The sequence below is a fragment of the Leucoraja erinacea genome, chromosome 34 (assembly GCF_028641065.1).
Source record: "Leucoraja erinacea ecotype New England chromosome 34, Leri_hhj_1, whole genome shotgun sequence".
NCBI lineage: Eukaryota > Metazoa > Chordata > Chondrichthyes > Rajiformes > Rajidae > Leucoraja > Leucoraja erinaceus.
Window position 1 is genome coordinate 6,897,547 of NC_073410.1, and position 23,914 is coordinate 6,921,460.

A 23,914-nucleotide genomic window follows, 5' to 3' on the forward strand; every position below is an offset into this window, starting at 1 on the left:
GAACACTTTAATTCTCCTTCCCATTCCCACACTGACCTTTCTGTCCTAGGTCTCCTCCATTGTCAGAGTGAGGCTAAACGCAAATTGGAGGAACAGCATCTCATATTTCGCTTGGGCAGCTTACAGCCCAGTGGTATTAACATTGATTTCTCTAACTTCCCTCTCTCTCCATCCCTCCCCCAGCCAAGATGCACCAGCTTCTCGCTTTCACCCAACAGCTAACAATGGCCAGTTTCCTTCATCATCGTTACTTTTTTGCACATCTTTCATTCATTGTTCTTTATCTCTCTATATCATAGAAACATAGAAATTAGGTGCAGGAGTAGGCCATTCGGCCCTTCGAGCCTGCACCGCCATTCAATATGATCATGGCTGATCATCCAACTCAGTATCCCGTACCTGCCTTCTCTCCATACCCCCTGATCCCCTTAGCCACAAGGGCCACATCTAACTCCCTCTTAAATATAGCCAATGAACTGGCCTCAACTACCCTCTGTGGCATTCTTCACCACTCTCTGCGTAAAAAAAGTTCTTCTCATCTCGGTTCTAAATGATTTCCCCTTTATCCTTAAGCTGTGACCCCTTGTCCTGGACTTCCCTAACATCGGGAACAATCTTCCTGCATCTAGCCTGTCCAACCCCTTAAGAATTTTGTAAGTTTCTATAAGATCCCCTCTCAATCTTCTAAATTCTAGAGAGTATAAACCAAGTCTATAAACCAAGGTATAAACCTGACTATCATCGTCTATATCTCTCGTTTCCCTTATCCTGAACTAGTCCGAAGAAGGGCCTCGACCCATTCCTTCTCTCCAGAGATGCTGCCTGTCCGACTGAATTACTCCAGCTTTTTGTGTCCTTCCGTTGAAATGCAATAGCTGTCGGGGGGGTAGTGCTGGTTAAAATCCACTCTGCTGCTCTGTGTACTGGAATTCCATGCGCTACCAACAGAACTGACCCTGGTAATCAACATTCATTTAAGTGTTCCACCACACTGCGCATAAAGTGCCCAAACCAATTTAGACCCGACCACCAGAAGCGTTCGTTATTTTTATGGTGTCACGGATTAATTTCTCCCCTCATCCTGACTTTTAACAGAAAGAAAGGGCGAAATATTGCGTAAATGTCGTCCGTTCATGCGGAAAATGCTGAACAAAACAATCAGTTTAATTGTCGAACCAAAAGATGACGGGACCTGTACAGACAGCAAATTGTTCTGAAATGACGGGGGTCGCGACACTTCTTCCACTGGCCTCCTGGTATCGTTCTGCTTTGAAAGGCAGTGAAGTGTTTTTGCTTTCAAATTATGATTTAACAATTCAAAACAAGACGCAAGTACTTGGGGCAGATGAAGTCCGAGTGGGGCTTAAAATAAAAATATGTTGGTGTTTCTGGGAAAGATCTTCTTCACTCCGACAAAGTTATTTGATTTACACAGTGAACATTTAAGATTCCCGTCTCTCAAGTCCCATCACATCAGCTGGAATAACTCAGCGGGACAGGCAGCATCTCTGGAGACCCTTCTTCAGACTCTGTGTGTGAGATCGAGCTTCCTAGTCAGCTGGTTTTTGGTTCAGTTTGAAGAAGGGTCTCGACCCGAAACGTCACCCATTCCTTCTCTCCAGCGAAGCTGCCTGTCCCACACAGTGGCACAGCGGGAGAGCTACTGCCTTACACCACCAGAGACCCGGGTTCGATCCTGACTCCGGGTGCTGTTTGTACGGAATTTGTACGTTTTCCCCGTGACCTGCGTGGGTTTTTTCTCCGAGATCTTCGGTTTCCTCCCACACTCCAAAGACGTACAGATTGGTAGGATAACTGGCTGGGTATGAATGTAAAATTGTCCCTAGTGTGTGTGGTGGTGGTGATAATGTGCGGGTACAGAGATGGTTCACCAGACTGATTCCTGTGATGGCAGGACTTTCATATGAAGAAAGACTGGATAGACTCGGCTTTTACATGTTAGAATTTAGAAGACTGAGGGGGGATCTTATAGAAACTTACAAAATTCTTAAAGGGTTGGACAGGCTAGAAGCAGGAAGATTATTCCCGATGTTGGGGAAGTCCAGAACTAGGGGTCACAGTTTAAGGATAAGAGGGAAGTCTTTTAGGACCGAAATGAGAAAATCATTTTTTACACAGAGAGTGGTGAATCTGTGGAATTCTCTGCCACAGAAGGTAGTTGAGGCCAGTTCATTGGCTATATTTAAGAGGGTGTTAGATGTGGCCCTTGTGGCTCAAGGGATCAGGGGGTATGGAGAGAAGGCAGGGATGGGATACTGAGTTGGAAGATCAGCCATGATCATATCGAATGGCGGTGCTGGCTCGAAGGGCCGAATGGCCTCCTCCTGCACCTATTTTCTATGTTTCTATGTTTCTATGTATCGTTGGTCGGTGCGGACTCGGTGGGCCATAGGGCCTGTTTCTGCATTTCATCTCTAAACTAAACAGTCTGCCAATAAATGCTACTAAACCGTACCAGGGTCTCAGCTCTATCTTGTCTTGAGATCAAACAGCAGAAAATAATGTGTTGCCTGCTCTGTTGCAGTAGCTGAAATTTGCAGCATGTTCACCAAGCTTACAGAATCAAAAGTGCATTCGACTTAGACAGCGATACCTATAAATCCAAGGCCACTGACCTTTCCATGTAGAGAGACCAGAGAGGGGGTGGGGAAAGAACGCAAATGGTCTCTGGTGGCCATAAGTCATGCGGTAATTGTTTTCCAAATCAGCCACAGTATTAAAGAGAGGGGGAAAGAGACGCAACGTGTGATATTTAACATCCCATTTCCAGAATTTATCGCAGTTAATTTAAATCAGCCTGGGAATCTCTCGTTCAGAGCAAAACTGACATTCTGTTTTCTTAAAGGCAGTAAACAGTGTCTGACAGTTGTGTCAGGGTGGGTTAACCTTCAGGGGGACAATCTGCACAATCACAAGCACGTTTCAGCAGCTTTCCCTGTGAAGCATAAAAGCCTACTGCCAGGTATAAAAACATAGACGCACTCGCTGAGAATCTCCAGCGGAGCTTTGAGTCCCTAAGGTTTCAAGGGGCCATCATGCATCTTATCTGGTGAAACAGCTTACATTTTACATTTACCTGCGAAAAGTGAAGTGTCCATTTACGTTTCCTGGTCTTTCATTCGTTGTTCTGTGTCATTGTCACTATCATTTGTTTCCCTCTCCCCTGAATCTTAGTCTGAAGAAGGTTCTTGACCCGAAATGTCGCCCATTCCTTCTCCCCAGAGATGCTGCCTGCCCCCCCGAGATACTCCAGCATTTTGTATCTATCTGATGTTTCCTTCAAGATGCTTGGATAGACACTACCAGAGAGCCTTCTTGCAAATAACAACAGACAAGAGGAAGAACACGAGGAAGTTGGAACAGAAGACCTGTCCCACTTGGCGACTTTTTCGGCAACTGCCGGCGACATTGACTGATGCATCAGGGACAGCAAAAGATTTTGAACATTTCAAAATCCAGCGGGCGACAAAAAAAATGTTGCCACACTTGAGGAGACACTGCGCGTCATTCGTCATCACGCCGCAACTTTATCGGTGACCGGATACATCAGTCAATGATGCTGGAAGTCGCCGAAAAATATCGCCAAGTGGGACAGGCCCTTACAGCTCCAGAGACCCAGGTTCGATCCTGACCACAGGAGTTGTCTGTACGGAGATTGTACATTCACCCAGTGACCGTGTAGGTTTCAATCTCTGTTGAAATGTTACAAAAACCTCATAATACAAATCGAGAATGTGTAGAGTTTTGCATTACATTGTAAATTGTTTTTAATCTGCTCTTTCCCGTGGCTATCAGTAAGAAGGACCGTCTGAATTTAATTGACTGCACCAGTCCCAGAAGATTGCTTGTAAAAGTCAATAACTGACATCGTGAAATCCTATTCACACAATGGCTTACCATTAAATACTGCCTTGTAAATACTGACACATGAAGCCTTACCCCCCCCCTACTGAATATACCAGCACGCCTGGAGATATGCCCTCTCCTGCAAATATTACCACAACAACCGATGCCAACAACACCTCCTCCCACCTACAAATCCTTGGGAAATTCCTTCATGTAGAGACACAGAGACAAAGTCCCATGGAAGTCTGATCAACCATCTACTTTGTGAGGAGAAATAACAGAGGTTGTACCAATGGCAAAAACACTCAGCACACATCAGTAGAAGCCTATAGTCACAAAGAACTGCAGATGCTGGTTTATAGCAGAGATAGATACAGAGTGCTGGAGTAACTCAGCAGGCAGGCAGAATCTCTGGAGATAAAGGATAGGTAACGTTTTGGGTCGGTACCAAAAGATGGGTCTGAAGAAGGGTCCCGACCCAAAGCCTATTTCTCCTGAGATGCTGCCTGACCTGCTTAGCCATAGCTCGTTGTGTCCATCTAAAGCCTGTAAGAATATTGGTTACAACATATGTAGGCAAAATACTTAGTAGTTAAGCACTGCCTGTCAAAGGGTTGAAGTTCCACAGAGCAATGTTCCCTGAACAGCAACAAGCCCATGTGGCGATCTTGTGGAGATCCCATGGGAGACCAAACTCACCCAACAAGACTCGAGTTAGATAGAGCTCTTAGGGCTAGCAGAATCAAGGGGTACGGGGAAGAGGCAGGGACGGGGTACTGATGTGGATGATCTGCCAAGATCACATTGAATGGCGGTGCTGGCTCAAAGGGCTGAATGGCCTACTCCTGAACCTAATGTCTATGAATCTATGTCAGCCATTCCTCCTCTCCAGAGATGCTGCCTGTCCCGCTGAGTTACTCCAGCATTTGGTGTCAATATGCACTGTTTTATTATCATTAATATTAATGTCTTTACTTTCTGTCACAAATATATTTTAAGCAAAATTGAACTTTTTTAAGAACTTAATTTTTTTAATTATTCAAATGAATGTCAGCTCATCAGCGTTACTGAAGGCAATTGACCTTCCGGCCATGATGTGGAGATGGGGACAGTCAGAGAAATGATCTCAGGATCCTCCACCAAAGGCTCAGTTCCCCTTCGAGGACCTCTCTACCCCACAGGGTTGCTGCACCAAGCAAAGCCCAGAGCTCCACAGGCCCCACAGGCCCCAGTGCAAGCCACGGGCCCCAGGCTTCTGAACTCAGTACGCCATGCTGAGCAATAATAAATCAAGCCGCTCCACAAGGATTAGAGTCAAAGAATCGGCCTTGTGGCCCATCACGTGCATGGCGACTGCTTTGCCCATCTACACCAATCCCATCTGCCCGCATTAGGTCTATATCCTTCAATGCCTCGCTTATTGGAGATTCGATCTAAATGCCCCTTCACTAAAGTGGAGTGGGCGGCAAGGTGGTTCCGCGGTGGAGTTGCTGCCTTACAGCGCCTTCAGCGCCAGAGACCCAGGTTCGATTCCGACTGCAGGTGCTGTCTGTACGGAGTTTGTACGTTCACCCCGTGAACACGAGGGTTTTTCTCCGAGATCTTCGGTTTCCTCCCGCACTCCAAAAACGTACAGGTTTGTAGGTTAAATGGCTCGGTATAAATGTTATAAATGTATAAATGTAAATTGTCCCTGGTGTGTAGGTTAGTGTTAGTGTGCGGGGATCACTGGTCGGTGCGAAAGGTGGCATTCCCACCCGGAAGTGTCAGGATATATTCATGTGCGCCCTCATCTCTGCACTTCAACCTATGATAGTTCAATTTTAGTTTAGAGATACAGCACGGAAACATAGAAACATAGAAAAAAGGTGCAGGAGTAGGCCATTCGGCCCTTCACCGCCATTCAATATGATCATGGCTGATAATCCAACTCAGTATCCTGTACCTGCCTTCTCTCCATACCCCCTGATCCCTTTAGCCACAAGGGCAACATCTAACTCCCTCTTAAATATAGCCACTGAACTGGCCTCAACTACCTTCTGTGGCAGAGAATTCCACAGATTCACCACTCTCTGTGTAAAAAATGATTTTCTCATCTCGGTCCTAAAAGACTTCCCCCTTATCCTTAAACTGTGACCCCTTGTTCTGGACTTCCCCAACATCGGGAATAATCTTCCTGCATCTAGTCTGTCCAACCCCTTAAGAATTTTGTAAGTTTCTAAAACAGGCCCTTCAGCCCACCGGGTCCGCGCCGCCTTGCGTTTCCTGCACATTAGCATTATCCTGCACCCACTAGGGACAATTTTTTTACATTTACCAAGCCAATTTACCTACAAACCTGTACGTCTTTGGAGTGTGGGAGGAAACCGAAGATCTCGGAGAAAACCCAAGCAGGTCATGGGGAGAACGTACAAACTCCGTACAGACAGCACCCGTAGTCGGGGTCGAACCAGGGTGTCTGGCGCTGCATTCGCTGTAAGGCAACAACACTACCACTGCACCACCGTGACTGCCCTCTTTAAAAGTAAGAACTCAGTGCATACCAAGGACCAGCCGCCACTGTGTGTGTGATGGTGGTGGGAGAGGCAGAGGGCTGTGTGGATTACATCGTGTCAAGTAGGACAACTGAAAGCCACAAGATATCTCTGAGAATATCCCTTGGGGTGTAAAACAAACATCGTGTTTATGTTCAGTTAGAAGCATTTGTTGCAGCAAATAATTAAATTCTATTATGTAGTAATTTCATTAAGCAAATGCAACTCTCTGTGTATCATTTAATTTCCTTGATATAAAAAGGATTAAGAGATTTGGAGCTGGTTTTAATTATATTTATAATGGATACAACAGAGGTTTTGAAGTCTCTCTTCACTATTTTAATGTATTAGCCTCACACAGAGAAAAACGCACCAGATAGTCTCTGAAGCCACTGCTATTTGCATCGAAACAGAGAACCGCAGGGCCTATTATTCTGCGTTTTAGAAGAGTAACTCCAGTTTGTTGGTAATTATTTCTGACTGAAAGCACATGGGTTGAATATTAAAAGTACCAACAGTGACACAAGCCCTTGCTTGCCATTATTGCAACACTTGAAGGAAATGGTCGATTGAGCCTCATTGATACATGAGCACTTAATCGCTACTATTCACTTCAATTATCTTTAAATATTTAATTAAAGGGTTTGATGCATTACTGAGCAAGGCTGTATACAAAAATAGGGCTGTAATGGGGATATTAATTGAAATCCCTCAGGAAGATTTGGTTCTAACCAAATGGCCCCGCACATGTTTAGAAGTTTAAATAAGGGGTTCCAGTTCTATTGCAGGTTCCACACTTGGACATTCAGAGCTGTTGAGTTTTATGGGCCACCATAAACCTTCACCACATGGGGGACATACAAGTCACTTTATCACAGTCTATTAACTTGATTAACAAGTTAGAAGGTGAGTAATTTCACACCAATGCTTTGATATCGCAACTAGAAACATATTTACAAATCTCTACATTTTTAAACCTTCAGTGGGTCAAATAAAGTCCATGATGCATAGACTTGCATTTATATATTGAACTCACTGCATCTCAGAAATTAATTACTTCAAAGTGCAGCACCTGTAGCCATTATATGCTCCAACATGCTCAGCTAAATATTGACACAAAGATTAGTCAGCTCATTTATTTTTAGTGGCATTTGGTTGGGGAAGCTGGTGCATAAAGTAATCTTTCTGTAATCCCTTCGTTGGTTGCTGCATTGCCTTCCACCTGGGCCATAACAATGGACGTGTTAAATTGAGATGAAGCTAGAATGGGTGGCCAGCTCCAAGACATTCCTCACGTTGAGCAGTCCACCACTCTTGAGAAGACAGCAAGCCAAATCCCCAATGTGTGATATACAAACTAAAAATGACAACCGTATATATAATTTACCTTGTTTAAGAAACACCCCAGCGGTATGAACATTGAATTCTCCAGTTTCAGGTAATCCTTGCTTTCAAGCTTGGGTAGTTTACACCCCAGCGGTACGAACATTGGATTTCTCCCTCCTTCCCCTCCCCTTCCCAGCTCTCCAACAGCCTTCTGTCTCCGCCTCTTCCTTTCTTCTTTCCGCCCTCCACCCCGCACCCCCCACGTCAGTCTGAAGAAGGGTCTCGACCCGAAACGTCACCTATTCCTTCGCTCCATAGATGCTGCCTCACCCGCTGAGTTTCTCCAGCATTTTTGTCTACCATATAATTTACCTTAATCATTTCTAACTCTGAGCAGTTAATAACATTAGTAATGCATCCACGGGAAGGCTCATGGATTGAGTCAGTCGGATTCTTACAGCATGGAAGGTAGACACAAAATGCTGGAGGAACTCAGCGGGACGGGCAGCATCTCTGGAGAGAAGGGATGGGTGATGTTTCGGGTCCAGACCCTTCTTCAGACTTACAGCATGGAAACAGGCCCTTCGACCCAACCTGCTCATGCCAACCACGATGTCCTATCTACACTAGTCCCAGTTTGCCATCATTTGGCCCATAATCCTCTAAATCTTCCCTGTTCATGTAGCAGTCCAAATATCTTTTAAATGGTTTTGTAGTATTTTCCTTAACCACTTCTTCTGGCAGCTCGATCCATATTTCTACTATCCTCTGTGTGAAAAAGTTGCCCCTCAGGTTCCTATTAAATTTTTCCCCTCTCACCTTAAGCCTAGGTCACCTGGACCTTGGTTCTTTACCCAAGGCAAAGGACTGTGCATTCATATTTGGTATGAGGTTTGATAAAATAATAACAGCTTTAATATGTTCAAAGGATCAAACCACACTTGGTGGCATTACTCAAGGAGGCATTAGAACAGTGTTTTAAAGTACCTCTGGAGGAAGTTACAATTTCTGAGGAATATTTACATGAATCATTCACTATTTGAGCAGCCAAAACCAGTGGCATAGGCTTTATGCTTTTACGTTAGGAAAATCATACGTGAGATGTGAGTCACGGGATGGATAAGGGAGAACTAGTAGATGTAATATATTTAGATTGAAAAAGACATTCAATTAGTTACCACATAAAAATTTCTATTAAAAGTAACGGTTCATGGGTTGAAATAAAACATTAATATTCACTGAGAATCAATCCCTGAAGAAACAAAAAACAATAATCATGTCTTATATCTAAGACCTATCTTCTTCCATGTTAAGTATTTCTCATGAGCTGGCATCTACAACTCTCTGGGGGGCAGAGAAAGCCAGAGATTTGCTACCTTCTGCAGCAAGAAAATGTTTTGTACCTTGGTTTTTAATGACCATCTCCTTATCTTCAAATGCCTCTTCAAGAAAGGGCCAAATACCTGAATATGAGATGGCCCCAAATACAGGTAACACAACAAAGGACAACTGGTGGAAAGTATCTCAACATTACTCTGTCAATAAGGTCAACACTTATTATTCTAAACTCCAAAGAATACAGACCTAATATGTTTAGTCTATCCTGAGAGACAATCCTCACATCCAAGGAATTAGCCTGGAGAATCCCTTTTGCATTGCCTAATCCCCTTTCTTTGGTTGGTGGACCCTAAGTGTGTGCACAACCCCATGTTTGGCTTCACCAAGATCATGTCAACACTTCCCTATTGCTAAACTCCAAACTCTTTGCAATAATATGGCACGGTGGCGCAGAGTTAAGAGTTGCTGCCTTACAGCCGCAGAGACCCGAGTTCGATCCTGACCACGGGTGCTGTCTGTATGGAGTTTGTATGCTCTCCCCCTGACCTGCGTGGGTTTTCTCCGGGAGCTCCGGTTTCCTCCCGCACTCCAAAGACATACAGTACAGGTTTAAAGGCCAATTGGCTTCGGTAAAAATTGTAAATTGCCCCTGGTATGTGTAGGATGATGTTAGTGTTCGGGGATCGCTGGTCGGCGCGGACTCGGTGGGCTGAAGTTCCCTGCTGTAACTCTAAATTGAACTAAACTAATGGCCATTTGAAATCTCAACCTCTTGCTAAACTCGCCCACCAGTTTTTTGAGATTCATACACATTTACCACAATCCCTTTATCCTCATTGTGTAGGAAGGAACTGCAGATGCTGGTTTAAACTGAAGACAGACACAAAATGCTGCAGTAATTCAGCGGGACAGGCAGCATCCCTGAAGAGAAGGGATGAGTGACGTAACGGGTTGAGACCCTTCTTCAGACGTCAGTATGAGGGTCTCGACCTGAAACGTTACCCTTTATACACATTTGCAGTCTCCTTCCATTTAGATAATAACCTGCCCTTTGACTATGTTCCTACAATCTCCCACATTAATTTCAATTTGCTAGATTTTCAGCCACCAACTCAACCTGTCCCAATGCATAGTCACAATATCTTCAACATAACTTTCCTTCCTTCCCCACTTTTCTTCGCGACATTTTGAAAATCCTCGTCCACCATACATTTAGGAAGCTGTTGCTGCAATGCTTATATCTTATTGCAGAGAGATATAAAACAAAACACTGCTACTCACAGGTGGGGAGTTTTCATGTATGTTTGTGCTGTAAGGAAGGTTGTTGAAAATGGGGTCCATATCCTGGATATCTGTGATAGTGATCGCCAGGTTAGCCAACGTGGAGAGTGGGTGGTCTTTATCCTGGTCCTGAAACAAAGAGAAATTAATTTACATTTATTTATCCCAGCTTTTTCATCCTCGTTTCAGCGATGGATTTCTTAACCGTGCCATCGTTCGCTTTATTCTGTACACACCAAGGGTAGGTCAGCAGAGGGGTGACAATGAAGAGTCCACTACAGATCGCTGGAGAAGGGACCAAGTCCTCACAAAGGCAGACACCGGGGCTAAAGCTCACTGCCATCTTTTACACACCAGCCCAGATTGCGGCTGTTTGGGGAAAAGCTTCGGCGCCCTCCAGGTCCCTCGGAGCTGACAATGGAGGAGAGCAGCGTTGAGACCCTTCACATAGACATGCTGGGCCAAATGGCAAGTTCCCATGCCGTGTTCTTCTGCAATGGAACAAGACCCACACACTGCAACAGTGGCTGCACGTCGACAAGTATGTCGGTGAGTACGGGCGGCACAGTGGTGCTAATGACCCAGTGATGGGTCAAGGACCCAGCTGATGATCCTGATCCCTTGGTGCTTTCTGTGTGGAGTTTGCATGTTTTCCCAGCACCAACATGCACTTCCTGTTGGTACTCTGCCCCCCCTCATACCCCAAAGGTTGGTTGGTTAAGTAGCTGCTGTAAATTTGCCTCCTGTGTAGAGGTTAGGGTAATCAATTGGTGAGGGAAGAACAAAATAAGATGTGTAAAATGCCCGCTTGATGGTCAGCATGGACTTGGTGGGCCGAAGGGTCTGTTTCCATGTTTTATGAATCGTTAATTATGACTATATAATATGTCCTGAGGCAGGGAAAGACTTTACACAAGCCCGTCATTCTTTTTACACAGACATTGATGTATGTCACATTGGTTTCTGCAGCAGTGTTGCTCATTTGCAAGTTGAAACAGGTTGTCAGAAAGCAATTGCTCCAGTTCCTTTCATGCAGAGCTAGTATTTCATTCAAGTCAAACTGTGACACTAGTACCACTGTGACCATCTGTAGACACAAGAAGCCCAGCTGCACGCTCAGGTAGACGCCAAGCAACAAGCTGTGTCTTTGAGAGGTAACACCAGTCCAGCAGTTTTGTGGACAACGGAACAACAATCCACCTGACTCCCCCAACGTTTGGACATTTAGTGATCATTGCTTGACCCAGCTCCAAATCAAGAGATGCTCACCAGAGCCAGGAGAAACAAGTGATCTCGTTAAACGAGTCTGGAGGAGGGAATCCACCCGAAACGTCACCCATTCCTTCTCTCAAATGTCACACCCATTCCTTGCCTGCCCCGCTGAGTTACGCCAGCATTTTGTGCCTATCTTTGGTTAAAAGAAGAGGTTGCACAGACTTGGATTGTTTTCTCTGCAATGCCAGAGACTGAGGGGAGATTGATATAGAAGTCCATAAAAATATGGGAGGCTTAGAGAGGGTAAGCAGTCAGAACTGGGGGGTTTAGAGGACATAGCTTTATGGTTAGAGGGGGAAAGTGTAAAGGAGACGTGTGGGGCAAGTTTTTACATAGGGTGTCTGGAACATGCCACGAGGTGTGGCGGAGAAGGCAGATATGATGGATGTGTTTAGGAGGATTTTAGATGGGCACATGGATATCAAAGTCAAAGTCAAATGTATTCATCACATGCACCCGAAGGTGCAGTGAAATGAATTTGCCAGCAGCGATACACTTAAAAAAAGAACAAACAATACACAATAGAATTTAACACAAACATCCACCACAGCATTCTTCACGGTGGAAGGCAAGAAAGTTCAGCCAGTCGTCCTCCTTTGTTCATCCGTGGTCGGGGCTATAAACCCTCCGTAGTCGTACGGATGGCCCAATGTACAGGCCATCGTGTTCACTGCACACATCGTGGGTCAAAGGGCTTGAATTCTATGCTAGACTATAATATGTTCTATGATTATTTCATTCATATTTATTGGCCATTGAACCAGCTCTAATCAACTGATTTAATAGGATTTGAGTTAATTTCTAGATATCTATTTCATTGATCTCAAGTGAATGCATTCAGTAAGGGATTCAGTTGGGCAGCTCAGTGATCCAGCGGTAGAGTTAAGGGCCTGTCCCACTTGGACGTCATTTGTGCGTGATTTACGCGACATAATTACGTGTCACGACGCACGGTGCACGATGACATAGGCAGTAACGCACGGCCGCGCGCGGAGTCGCAAAATCTTCGCTCGCCATCTGCGTGACCCGCAAATGACGGCCAAGTGGGACAGGCCCTTTACTGCTTAACAGCACCAGAGACCTGGGTTCGATCCTGACTACAGGTGCTGTCCGGACGGAGTTTGTACGTTCTCCCCGTGGGTTTTCTTGGGGTGCTCCGGTTTCCTCCCACACTCCAAAGACGTGAAGGTCTGTACGTTAATTGTCTTCTGTAAATTGTCCCCAGTGTGTAAGACAGAACTAGTGTATGGGTGATAGCTTGTTGACATGGACTCGGTGGGCTGAAGGGTTTTTGCCACACAGTTACTCCAGCACTTTGTGCTTTATTTAATCTTCACTTGTGTTATTTGCAGCAGTTTGTTATGTACTAATTGGCCAGAAAGTTACCTGCGGGGGATAAAGGTGACCATGTATTAAAAGGTCCTTTAGACTATAAACCACTTTTCAACATCCCCAGATTGTAAAAGGCAGTATATAAAATCCAAGTCTTTCACAAGCACAGAGGTCAAATTTAGCCACAATAAATGAATATTACAAATGCATCGAGTCAAATGGCATCATCTCTCTCTGATGCCGGAAGTCATTAATGGCTGCAAATTAAATTCTAAATAAATGAATAATAAATGACGCTGACTTCTAGGTTATTTGTCATTGCCTCTGATTAATATGCTAACATTGATAAAGATGGCAACCAAATTGCCTGCAATCACATCCTGCTGCACAAAAAGCAAATCCACTCAAATTAATTTTAATGTTGATTTGTCTTTGTACAACTTCTCCTATTGATTGCCTTTTTTTGCAGTTAGCATTTTGCATGTTCTACAGATTTCCTCGCACTGAAATCATTTCAGTGAAATGTACACTCTTGCATCTCGCTCTCCCTCCCTGAATCAATACCTTCTGAACCTTCTGAATGTTGTTGTCAGCAGGGCAGTACTCTGCACATCGCCAACTTGGACAATTTTACATTTTTTTATCAAGCCAACCAGCGATCCCCGCACACTAACACCATCCTACACCCACCAGGGACAATTTTTACATTTACCAAGCCAATTGATTTACAAACTTGTACGTCTGGAGTGTGGGAGGAAACCGAAGATCTCAGAGAAAACCTACGCAGGTCACGGGGAGATCGTACAAACTCCATGCAAATAGCACCCGTAGTCGGGATCAAACCCGGGTCTCTAGTGCTGCAATTTGATGTAAGGCAGCAACTCTACCACCGTGCCACAATAAGACAATCATCTCTCTCTCTCTCTCTGCAATTTCACAATTGGTCTCGGCAATTTCACAATTATCCATAATTTGGATACGATCTCTCGCTCATATCCACAGTATGGCAAATCATATTTCACTGTATCCCGGTACACGTGACAATAATGAACCATTGAAGTCTACAAGACGTCGGAGAGGCCACATCTGGAGCATATCTGGAGACATAAATGACACATAAATGGCACAAGACAGCGAGAAGAGAAAAACTGCAAGAAAAATATATTTGTGCCAGAATACACAATTAGGAAACAAGTCCATGGCAGTACAAGAGTTGGCCCTGCCTCAAATTGTAAACTCCACCCAATGGACACATAGCCTGTCCAACGTCTCCTCATCAGCCCACACAATCATTTCAGGTACTCTTCTTTACGACAGTGTGATCGCATCAGGGAAATGAAAGGTGGGATTTGGTCAGCTTCCCATGCCCAAGAGAATTCCCCCCGGCTCCCTGTGTGTACCTGTAAAGGGAAGGGAGCAAGGGGGTGGCAAGGTGGTGCAGTGGTAGAGCAACTGCTTCACAGCGCCAGACTCCTGGGTTCGATCCTGACTACGGGTGCTGTCTGTACGGAGTTTGTACGTTCTCCCCGTGAACTGCGTTGGTTTTCTCCATGTAGCTACGGTTACCTCCCACAGTCCAAAGACGTGCAGGTTTGTAGGTTAATTGGCTTCTGTAAATTGTAGATTGTCGCTAGTGTATAGGATCGTGCTAGCGTATAGGGGTGATCACCGAAGGGCGTGTTTCTGCACGATGTTCGGGCTAACGGAACCAAGGGATATGGGGAGAAAGCAGGAACGGGGTACAAGTGCACAACCTTTTATCCAAAAGCCTTGGGACCAGACACTTCTCGGATTTTGGAATTTTTCGGATTTCCGAATGGAAGATTTTTAGCGTAGATTAGGTAGGTAGCGCGGGCGGCTTGAAAAGTCTGGAGCGGCTGCCTCCTCCCCGGAGACCGGGGAATCATTGTAAATCATTGCTTAAATGTTAGTCAGTTAGTTTGGAGGGATTTTATGTGATGGGGGGGGGGGGGGGGTGAAGGGGGAAACTTTAATTCTTAGTCCCCTACCTGGTCGGAGAGGCGGGGAGCGGGCAATGCCTTACCGGGTCGCCGTGCAGTAAGCTCCGGAGCGCTGTGGCCGCCGACTCCCAACATCGCGGAGCTGGGGGCTGCGGGAATCCGGCCACGGGCCGCGCTGGATTTGGAGCGCCGTGCAGCCAGGGGTAGAGTTGCCGGGGTCAGAGCTACAACCGGCGCCGCCCGCGGCCGGACGCCCGCAGCCCCAGCTCCGCGATGTTGGGAGTCGGCGGCCACAGCGCTCCGGAGCTTACTGCACGGCGACCCGGTAAGGCATTGCCCGCTCCCCGCCTCTCCGACCAGGTAGGGGACTAAGAATTAAAGTTTTCCCTTTCACCCGCCCCCCCTCACATAAAAGCCCTCCAAACTAACTGACTAACATTTAAGCAATGATTTACAGATGTTTAAGTGTCTCCCCGGTCTCCGGGGAGGAGGCAGCCGCTACAGTAGTACAGACCTGGGTTGACCGTGGGTCGTTTCGGGTCAAGTTTGGCGCCAAACGCGAGCTTTGGTGCGCAGACGACATCCTGGAAAAAATGTCCGGTTTTCGGAGCTTTTCAGTTTCCGGAACTCCGGATAAAAGGTTGTGTACCTGTACTGGTTTTGGATGATCAGCCATGATCGTATTGAATGGTGGGGTTGGTTCGAAGGGCCAAATTGCCCACTGCTGCACTTATTTTCTACATCGATGTTTCCGTGTCTCTAAAGTGTAATGATAATGAATCATACCGTTGCATTGACTTGTAGCTGGTAGGCTCGAGTGGTCTCATAATCCAGGGGTCTTTGGACAGTCACCACTCCCCTGGCACCGTCAATGGTGAAGAAGCGTGATGGAGGCTGGAAGGAATACAGCACACTGCCCCCGGTTCCCTGATCGCGGTCCGTGGCATTCACTATGAATATCGGTGTCCCTGTCGGTGTGTTCTGCAAGGAAGAGAAAGGAAAGACTTAACACAAAAGCATCCACAAAAAAAACCCAGCGAAATACCTATGAGTAACTTCTGACTTTTTTCAAAAGTGAAGATAGACAGGGGCCACAGTTTAAGAATACGGAGTAAGCCATTTAGAACGGAGACGAGGAAACACTTTTTCTCACAGAGAGTGGTGAGTCTGTGGAATTCTCTGCCTCAGAAGGCGGTGGAGGAAGGTTCTCTGGATGCTTTCAAGGGCTAGATAGGGCTCTTAAAAATAGCAGAGTCAGGGGATATGGGGAGAAGGCAGGAACGGGGTACTGATTGGGGATGATCAGCCTTGATCACATTGAATGGCGGTGCTGGTTCGAAGGGCCAAATGGCCTACTCCTGCACCTATTGTCTATTGACACAAAATGCTGGAGTAACTGTGCGGGACAGGCAGCATCGCTGGGGAGAAGGAATGGGTCAAGATTCTTCTTCAGACTGAAGAAGGGTCTCGACCCGAAACGTCACTCATTCCTTCTCTCCAGAGTTGCTGCCTGTCCCGCAGAGTTACTCCAGCATTTCCCGTCTATCTTCGGTTTCAACCAGCATCTGCAGTTCCTTCCTACACATGTACTCAAAAGTGCGCAGATGTTGGAAAACTGAAATAAAACACAACCAATATGTCAGGCAGCATCCGCCAAGAGTGAAATTTAATATTTCATGTCGAACAACTTTGATTCATTCCTCAACTGGAACTAAAAACTGCTTCTCTCCTCACACATGCTGCTTGCCTTTCAATGCCATTGCAGAGTTGCCAGATTTCACATCACCTTACTTCTGTTGGTAAAATTACAGAAAAAGATTCAAAAGATAAAATTAATTAACTCAGCAAATTGTCACATACAACAAACAAAAAAAAAAATCACATAACGACCACTTTTCGAGCTGAAAACTGCCCAAGATTTTTTTTTTTTGCACCATAATTTCCTGGAGAGGTGTCTCAGATAATTGTCCATTTTCTTGCGTGTTTGAGGTAAGGTTCGTATTATAAGTTGCTAAGTTCTAGCGGATCAAGGGCATTCAGCCAATACCCAATGATAGTTCCAGTAATGAGTTGTAGGAGCAGTTATAGGCAGAGATGCTGCCTTACAATGCTAGGGCCCCGGGTTCGATCCTGACCACAGTTGCTATCTGTAACATGGTTTGTGCGTTCTCCCCGTGACCTGTGTATGTTTTCTCTGGAAACTCCGTCCTCCCACACTCCAAAGACGTACAGGTTTGTAGGTTAATTGGCTTGGTATCAATGTAAATCGTCACTAGTGTGTGTAGATTCAGATTCAGATTCAGATTCAATTTTAATTGTCATTGTCAGTGTACAGTACAGAGACAACGAAATGCATTTAGCATCTCCCTTGAAGAGCGACATAGCAAACGATTTGAATAAAAAATAATAAGTGTCCGAGGGGGGGTGATTGGCAGTCACCGAGGTACGTTGTTGAGTAGAGTGACAGCCGCCGGAAAGAAGCTGGTCCTCGACCTGCTGGTTCGGCAACGGAGAGACCTGTAGCGCCTCCCGGATGGTAGGAGGGTAAACAGTCCATGGTTGGGGTGAGAGCAGTCCTTGGCGATGCTGAGCGCCCTCCGCAGACAGCGCTTGCTTTGGACAGACTCAATGGAGGGGAGCGTGGAACTGGTGATGCGTTGGGCAATTTTCACCACCCTCTGCAATGCCTTCCGGTCGGAGACAGAGCAGTTGCCATACCATACTGTGATGCAGTTGGTAAGGATGCTCTCGATGGTGCAGCGGTAGAAGTTCACCAGGATCTGAGGAGACAGATGGACCTTCTTCAGTCTCCTCAGGAAGAAGAGACGCTGAGGATAGTGTTGATGGGCGGGGTCGCTGGTCGGCGCGCACTCGGTGGGCCGATGGACTTGTTTCCGCGCTGTATCTCCAAGCTAAACTATATTAGGCCATTCGGCTCGTCAAGTCTACTCTTCATTCAATCATGGCTGATCTATCTCTCCCCCCTAACCCCATTCTCCTGCCCTTGCCCCATAGCCCCTGACACCCGTACTAATCAAAACCTGTCAATCTCCACCTTAAAGGTATCCATTTACTTGGCCTCCATAGACAGCCGTCTGTGGCAATGAATTCCACAGATTCACCACCCTCTGACTGAAGACATTCCTTCTCATCTGCTTTCTAAAGGTACATCCTTTTATTCTTGTGGTTGGAAGCTGCCGGAAGTTGTCGATTGTTCGGCCAGTACAATTGGACACGGGGACAATGGCAGGGGTGAGGGATAACGGGAAAATCAAGCATTGTTAATGAATTAATTAAAAAACCAAGCAAGAAATTTTTAATCTGCAAAACCACCCACTTCAATTCCTGAATCAATGGAGCTCCTTCCTCATAACTGTTAACTCTCTTGGACAGAGTTGACATGCAATCAATTCCATAAATCATACATAAACTATTGATTATCAGACTGGATAATCCTGTTCAAATACACCAACTTTTAGAAATGAAACTGCCAAAGAAATTAGCAATGGCAGGGATAATCTGTCCGTCATATATGAGAAGTGCCACTCTTTACTTGTTGGCCCTCCAAGCAACTTAGATTGGTTCCTGGGAAATTCTGACCCACCTTCAAACCCCGAGTCGAATTGGAAATCAAACAAATTGCAGATGTTGGAAATCTGAAATAAAAACAGAAAATGCTGGAAAACGCCTCCTGTAGATCCCTTAGATGGTGGGGAGGTGGGGAGGGTGTGATGGACCGGGCAGATTACTTTTTGTAATCTCCTTAATACCTGGGACTTTGAGCTGCCAGACCAGGCCGTGGTTGATATTTCCACCTGGAAGAACAGTTCTGACTCTCTATTCTATCGATGGTGCAATGAAATGAGGGATAAAAATGCAATCACTGGAAAGAAAGGTCAAGTTTAAAATGATCAGATGGCTTTAAGATCTTTCCAACTTCCCAGAGCTTATGTGCATTTTCCTTGAACTTAGCCCACTTTGATGTCCCAGTTTCACACCTTACCCCTCCTTATCTCTGTGTCTCCTCCCCCCGACTCTCAGTCTGAAGAAGGGTCTCGGCCCGAAACGCCACCCATTCCTTCTCTCCAGAGACGCTGCCTGTCCCGCTGAGTTACTCCAGCATTTTGTGTCTATTTTCCGCAGTTGGTGTTGCTTCTTGACTATATTTTATTTTAATTACCGCCCCGCAGGGCATTTCCATGCACATAAATCATGCATTGTTCCACTGCTCACAGTCTTTGTTGTATTATTTATTTGAATCGTACACTGCACCTGTTGGTTGTAGTTCTAACTGGAGACATTTTCAATGAGGCAAAAGGCAACACCAATAAAATCAGCCACGGAAAGAAATTCACAGTCGTGCAACATGTAAATAGTTCCGTGTAAGAAGGAACTACAGATGCGGGTTTAAACCACAGATTGACACAAAAAGCAGGAGTAACTCATCGGGACAGGCAGCATCTCTGGAGAGATGGAATAGTGAGTCTCTTTCTCAAATCTCTCCCAACATACACTCTCTGTATTTTTACTTGCTGCACTCAACGCTGGATGGAGTCAGTTTGAATTTTCCTCAAGGCTCTGACCCACGGTACGAGTTTATCCAAGAGCTCTCCCGAGTTTAAAAAAAAAATCAAACTCATGGTAAGTATGTAGAATGTACGTAGCGGGTACGTCGGAGCTCGTGGATGTCTCGTAGCGGCTTGTAATGCTAACGGCAGGTACTCGGGAAACGCGGAAACTCGTGACGTTTTTTCAACAGTGTGAAAAATTTCCAAGAGTAGAAAAATACTCGTGATGAAGTACCACGAGTTTGATTTTTTTTTTAAACTCGGGAGAGCTCTTGGGTAAACTCGCATCATGGGACAGGGCCTTAACACTGCCTCTGCTCTGCTTCTTGTGAGCGACTGGCTGACTGACTGCCACTGAATACACAAACACCAATGTTGTATTCAAAGTGATGCCTCGATGTGCAGTCACATGTGGCCAGTACTGGGAGATAAAGCCCAGCCAGCATACCCAGGCAAAACTGTAGATCGGGAGATGAAATTTAAGAGTTTAATAGAACAGAGGCTTATTAAAAAAAAAAAAAAAAAAATCCAATTTCTAAGATCAGGCGATCGATTTGAAAGGTCAGATCTAAGGAGAAGGTAGAGAGGTGCAGAATGCAGAGTAGAGACGGGAGAGAAATAAAGAGCAGGAGCCTGGAGAGTTCAGACAATCGCAGCACTCGGGGAGGAAGGTAACACTTCATCAACCCACACGAGGGGGAGAGAGCACAATCTATAAAAACTATAAAAATGGGGGAAACATGAGCCAATAAATGGAAAACCAATGTGATACCAACCAAGAGATTTTGCTTGCCACTACAATACATATTGCTGCAGGCCGTAGACAATGGAGGGAGTATTTAGGGGAGGCACAGTGTCGCAGCGGTAGAGTTGCTGCCTTACAACCACCAGTGATGGGGGTTCGATCCAGACCACGGATGCTGTCCGCACGGTATTTATACGTTCTTCCTGTGACCACCTGGGTCTGCCACAGAAGGTAGTTGAGGCCAGTTCATTGGCTATATTTAAGAGGGAGTTAGATGTGGCCCTTGTGGCTAAGGGGATCAGGGGGTATGGAGAGAAGGCAGGTACAGGACACCGAGTTGGATGATCAGCCATGATCATATTGAATGGCGGTGCAGGCTCGAAGGGCCGAATGACCTACTCCTGCACCTATTTTCTATGTTTCACCGGGTGCTCCGGTTTCCTCCCACATTCCACAGATGTGCGGGTTCCTTGGTTGATTTGAACTCGCAATGACCCAGTCTCAAGCCCCTCATGTGGCATCTGCTGAGATACCACTGGGCAGACTGGCAAGGTTGCACCCTCAATCAAATATTCTGAACACAATGGCCACCAATATTGGAACATAACAGCACAAGATATAAGAGCAAGAATACGCCATATGTTTCCTGATCCTGTTGCACCCTTCAATAAGATCGTGGCTGATCTGGCCTTCTTTCCTGACTGGCCCTAAAATCTTTGGTGCCCCTAAGCCGACCATCTGAATATACTCCAGGCCATGATGCAAAGACTCTCCAGAGTGGAGAATTGCCAAGGCCCAATTACCAGGGAAGACATGTGTAGGAAGGAACTGCAGATGCTGGTTTAAACCGTAGATAGACACAAAATGCTGGAGTAACTCAACGGGACAGGCAGCTTCTCTGGAGAGAAGGAATGGGTTACATTTCGAGTCAAGACCCTACTTCAGACTGGTTAGGGATAAGGGAAAGGGATGGGATGGGGGGGAGGGGGGGGGGGGGAGGGCTGACATAATTTCTGGTTGGAATCTTTCTTCAAACTGAATACCACTCCCCACCCCATGTTCATAAGCAGCCCCTGGACATCCATCCATGACCTTGCTGGCACAAAGGTCCAAGGAAAGATGCCTACTGTCTCTATTCAGTGCAAACACGGTGCCGCAGCGGTAGATTTGCTGCCTTACAGCGCCAGAGACACAAGTTCTATCCTGACTACGGGTGCTTGGCTGTACACAGTTTGTACGTTCTCCCTGAGACGAGACCTGCGTGGGTTTTCCCCGAGTGCTCCACTTCCCTCCCACACTCCAAAGACTGGCAGGTTTGTAGGTTAATCGGCTTCGGTGAAAAAAATGTAAATTGTCCCTAGAGTTTTAGTGGATGGGGATCGCTGGTCGGCACGGACTGAGTGGCCTGTTTCCGCGCTGTATTTCTAAACTAAACTAAGCTCTCTCCCCTCAAGGGATGGAACGCTAAAAGATGATCAGACATACTGCGTAAACAGGTCATTGAAAGATTAAATCTATCAAATGTAAAACAAATGTATCAAGAATAATACAATGCAGCCTTGGAGTCAGTACTTCCAGTTATGGGTGCTTTTAAAGACCCCAATTTAAAATGTTTTTTCGCTGTTACAGGAAAACACAAGCAATTGAAATCCTTTGGACTGGAAGACCTGTACGTCTTTAAATCAATTTCGAAACAAAAACAGCTTTCATCCACGAGAAATGAATTGCATTGTAAATGGAAACTTGAAGCTTGAAGAAACTATTTATTTTGTGCTGGCTAACAATATAATGAATTAAGAAAACAGAAAGGAAGAAAAAAAAAATCACACCAGCCAGGCTGTACAAGAGCACAAGTCAAATGGGATTCACTGCTAATTAATGGACACATTATTCCATCCTATCCCAGAAATTCCCTTTGTTCCTGAACTTTAAAAAAACCTCAGGGCCTGTCCCACTTGGGCGTCATTTACGCAACATAATGTACGCGTCACGAGGCGCTACACGCGCATGGTACGTGGTGACATAGGCAGTGACGCGCGGCGCCCCAGGATTTTGGGATGTACAAAATCTTCGCACGCCATCTGCTTGATGTGAAAATGACGCCCAAGCGGGACAAGCCCTTACCACGACCAACCTGTTTCTCTCTAGTATAGTTCCAACGAAGGGTCTTTGACCTGAAACGTTCACCGTTCCTCACCGATCTAATGAATTTTTCAAACATTTTCTATTTTTATTCAAGAGACTTGCTAGAGATGAGTGATAATAATAGTAATATTAATAGTAGTAGTAATAATAATAATGAGTTATTTGTCATTCGAACATATAAGTATACATTTGAACGAAGTGCCGTTCGTCACAGGGCTGAGGTGCAAGGTGCGTAGAGGTTGATATTGATATAAGGTGCCGGTGTGTGTGTTCCAGGTGAGGTGTGTGTGTGTTCCAGGTGAGGTGTGTGTGTGTTCCAGGTGAGGTGTGTGTGTGTGTTCCAGGTGAGGTGTGTGTGTGTTTCCAGGTGAGGTGTGTGTGTGTGTTCCAGGTGAGGTGTGTGTGTTCTAGGTGAGGTGTGTGTGTGTTCCAGGTGAGGTGTGTGTGTGTGTTCCAGGTGAGGTGTGTGTGTTCCAGGTGAGGTGTGTGTGTGTGTTCTAGTGTGAGGTGTGTGTGTTCCAGGTGAGGTGTGTGTGTGTTTTAGGTGAGGTGTGTGTGTTCCAGGTGAGGTGTGTGTGTGTTTTTGGGTGATGTGTGTGTGTTCCAGGTGAGGCCTGTGTGTTCCAGGTGAGGTGTGTGTGTTCCAGGTGTGGTGTGTGTGTGTCAGGTGTGTGGTGTGTGGTGAGGTGTGTGTGTGTGTTCCAGGTGAGGTGTGTATGTTCCAGGTGAGGTGTGTGTGTGTTCTAGGTGAGGTGTGTGTGTTCTAGGTGAGGTGTGTGTGTTCTAGGTGAGGTGTATGTGTTCCAGGTGAGGTGTGTGTGTGTTTTAGGTGAGGTGTGTGTGTTCCAGGTGAGGCGTGTGTGTGTGTTCCAGGTGAGGTGTGTGTGTTCCAGGTGAGGTGTGTGTGTTCCAGGTGAGGTGTGTGTGTGTTCCAGGTGAGGTGTGTGTGTTGTTCTAGGTGAGGTGTGTGTGTTCTAGGTGAGGTGTGTGTGTGTGTGTGCGTTGGAGGGTAGCAAGGTCATCATTCTACCAGCCAGGAGGCAGAAGCTGTTTCACATCCTGGTGGTGCTGGCCTTGATGCCTCAGGTACCTCATGCCGGAGGGCAAAGGGGCAAACAGTCCATGGGAAGGGTAGGAGGAGTCCTTTATAATGTTGGAGGCTTTTCGGAGTGTCTTTTGTTGAAAATGTCCAGAATGTAAATGGAAACTTGATGCAAAACTATTTATTTTGTGTTGGCTAACAATATAATGAGTCAAGAAAACAAAAACAAAAAAATCACACAACCTAGGCTATACAAGAACAGGGTAAATGGGATTAACTGCTAATATAACTGCTAATTAACTGTTAGATATTACGTCATCGGGTGGCGCTGCGCAGCAGTCTGTTCGTCCTTTCACCATTTTTGTTATTTTTAATCTGTTTAAAAGTATGTTCCTGGATGTTGCTTAGACGTTTTTATGTGGGGGAGGTGGGAAGGGGAAGGGGGAAACCATTTCACAGTCACTTCATGATCGGGATGTGTCTATTCTCCGAGCCCTCCC

At 45.8% G+C, this 23,914-nt stretch overlaps 1 protein-coding gene across 2 annotated transcripts in view; it reads right to left on the reverse strand.

The window, feature by feature from the left end:
* The window catches only part of cdh23 (cadherin-related 23), a 533,293-nt gene that overhangs the window by 369,752 nt on the left and 139,627 nt on the right, over nt 1-23,914 (reverse strand). For both annotated transcript variants that reach the window (XM_055661759.1, XM_055661758.1), the window contains exons 7-8: nt 15,701-15,895; nt 10,347-10,475 (exon numbers count right to left, since the gene is read on the reverse strand). In XM_055661759.1, coding sequence (XP_055517734.1) covers nt 10,347-10,475; nt 15,701-15,895 — 324 coding nt within the window. The remainder of the gene's footprint in view (nt 1-10,346; nt 10,476-15,700; nt 15,896-23,914) is intronic.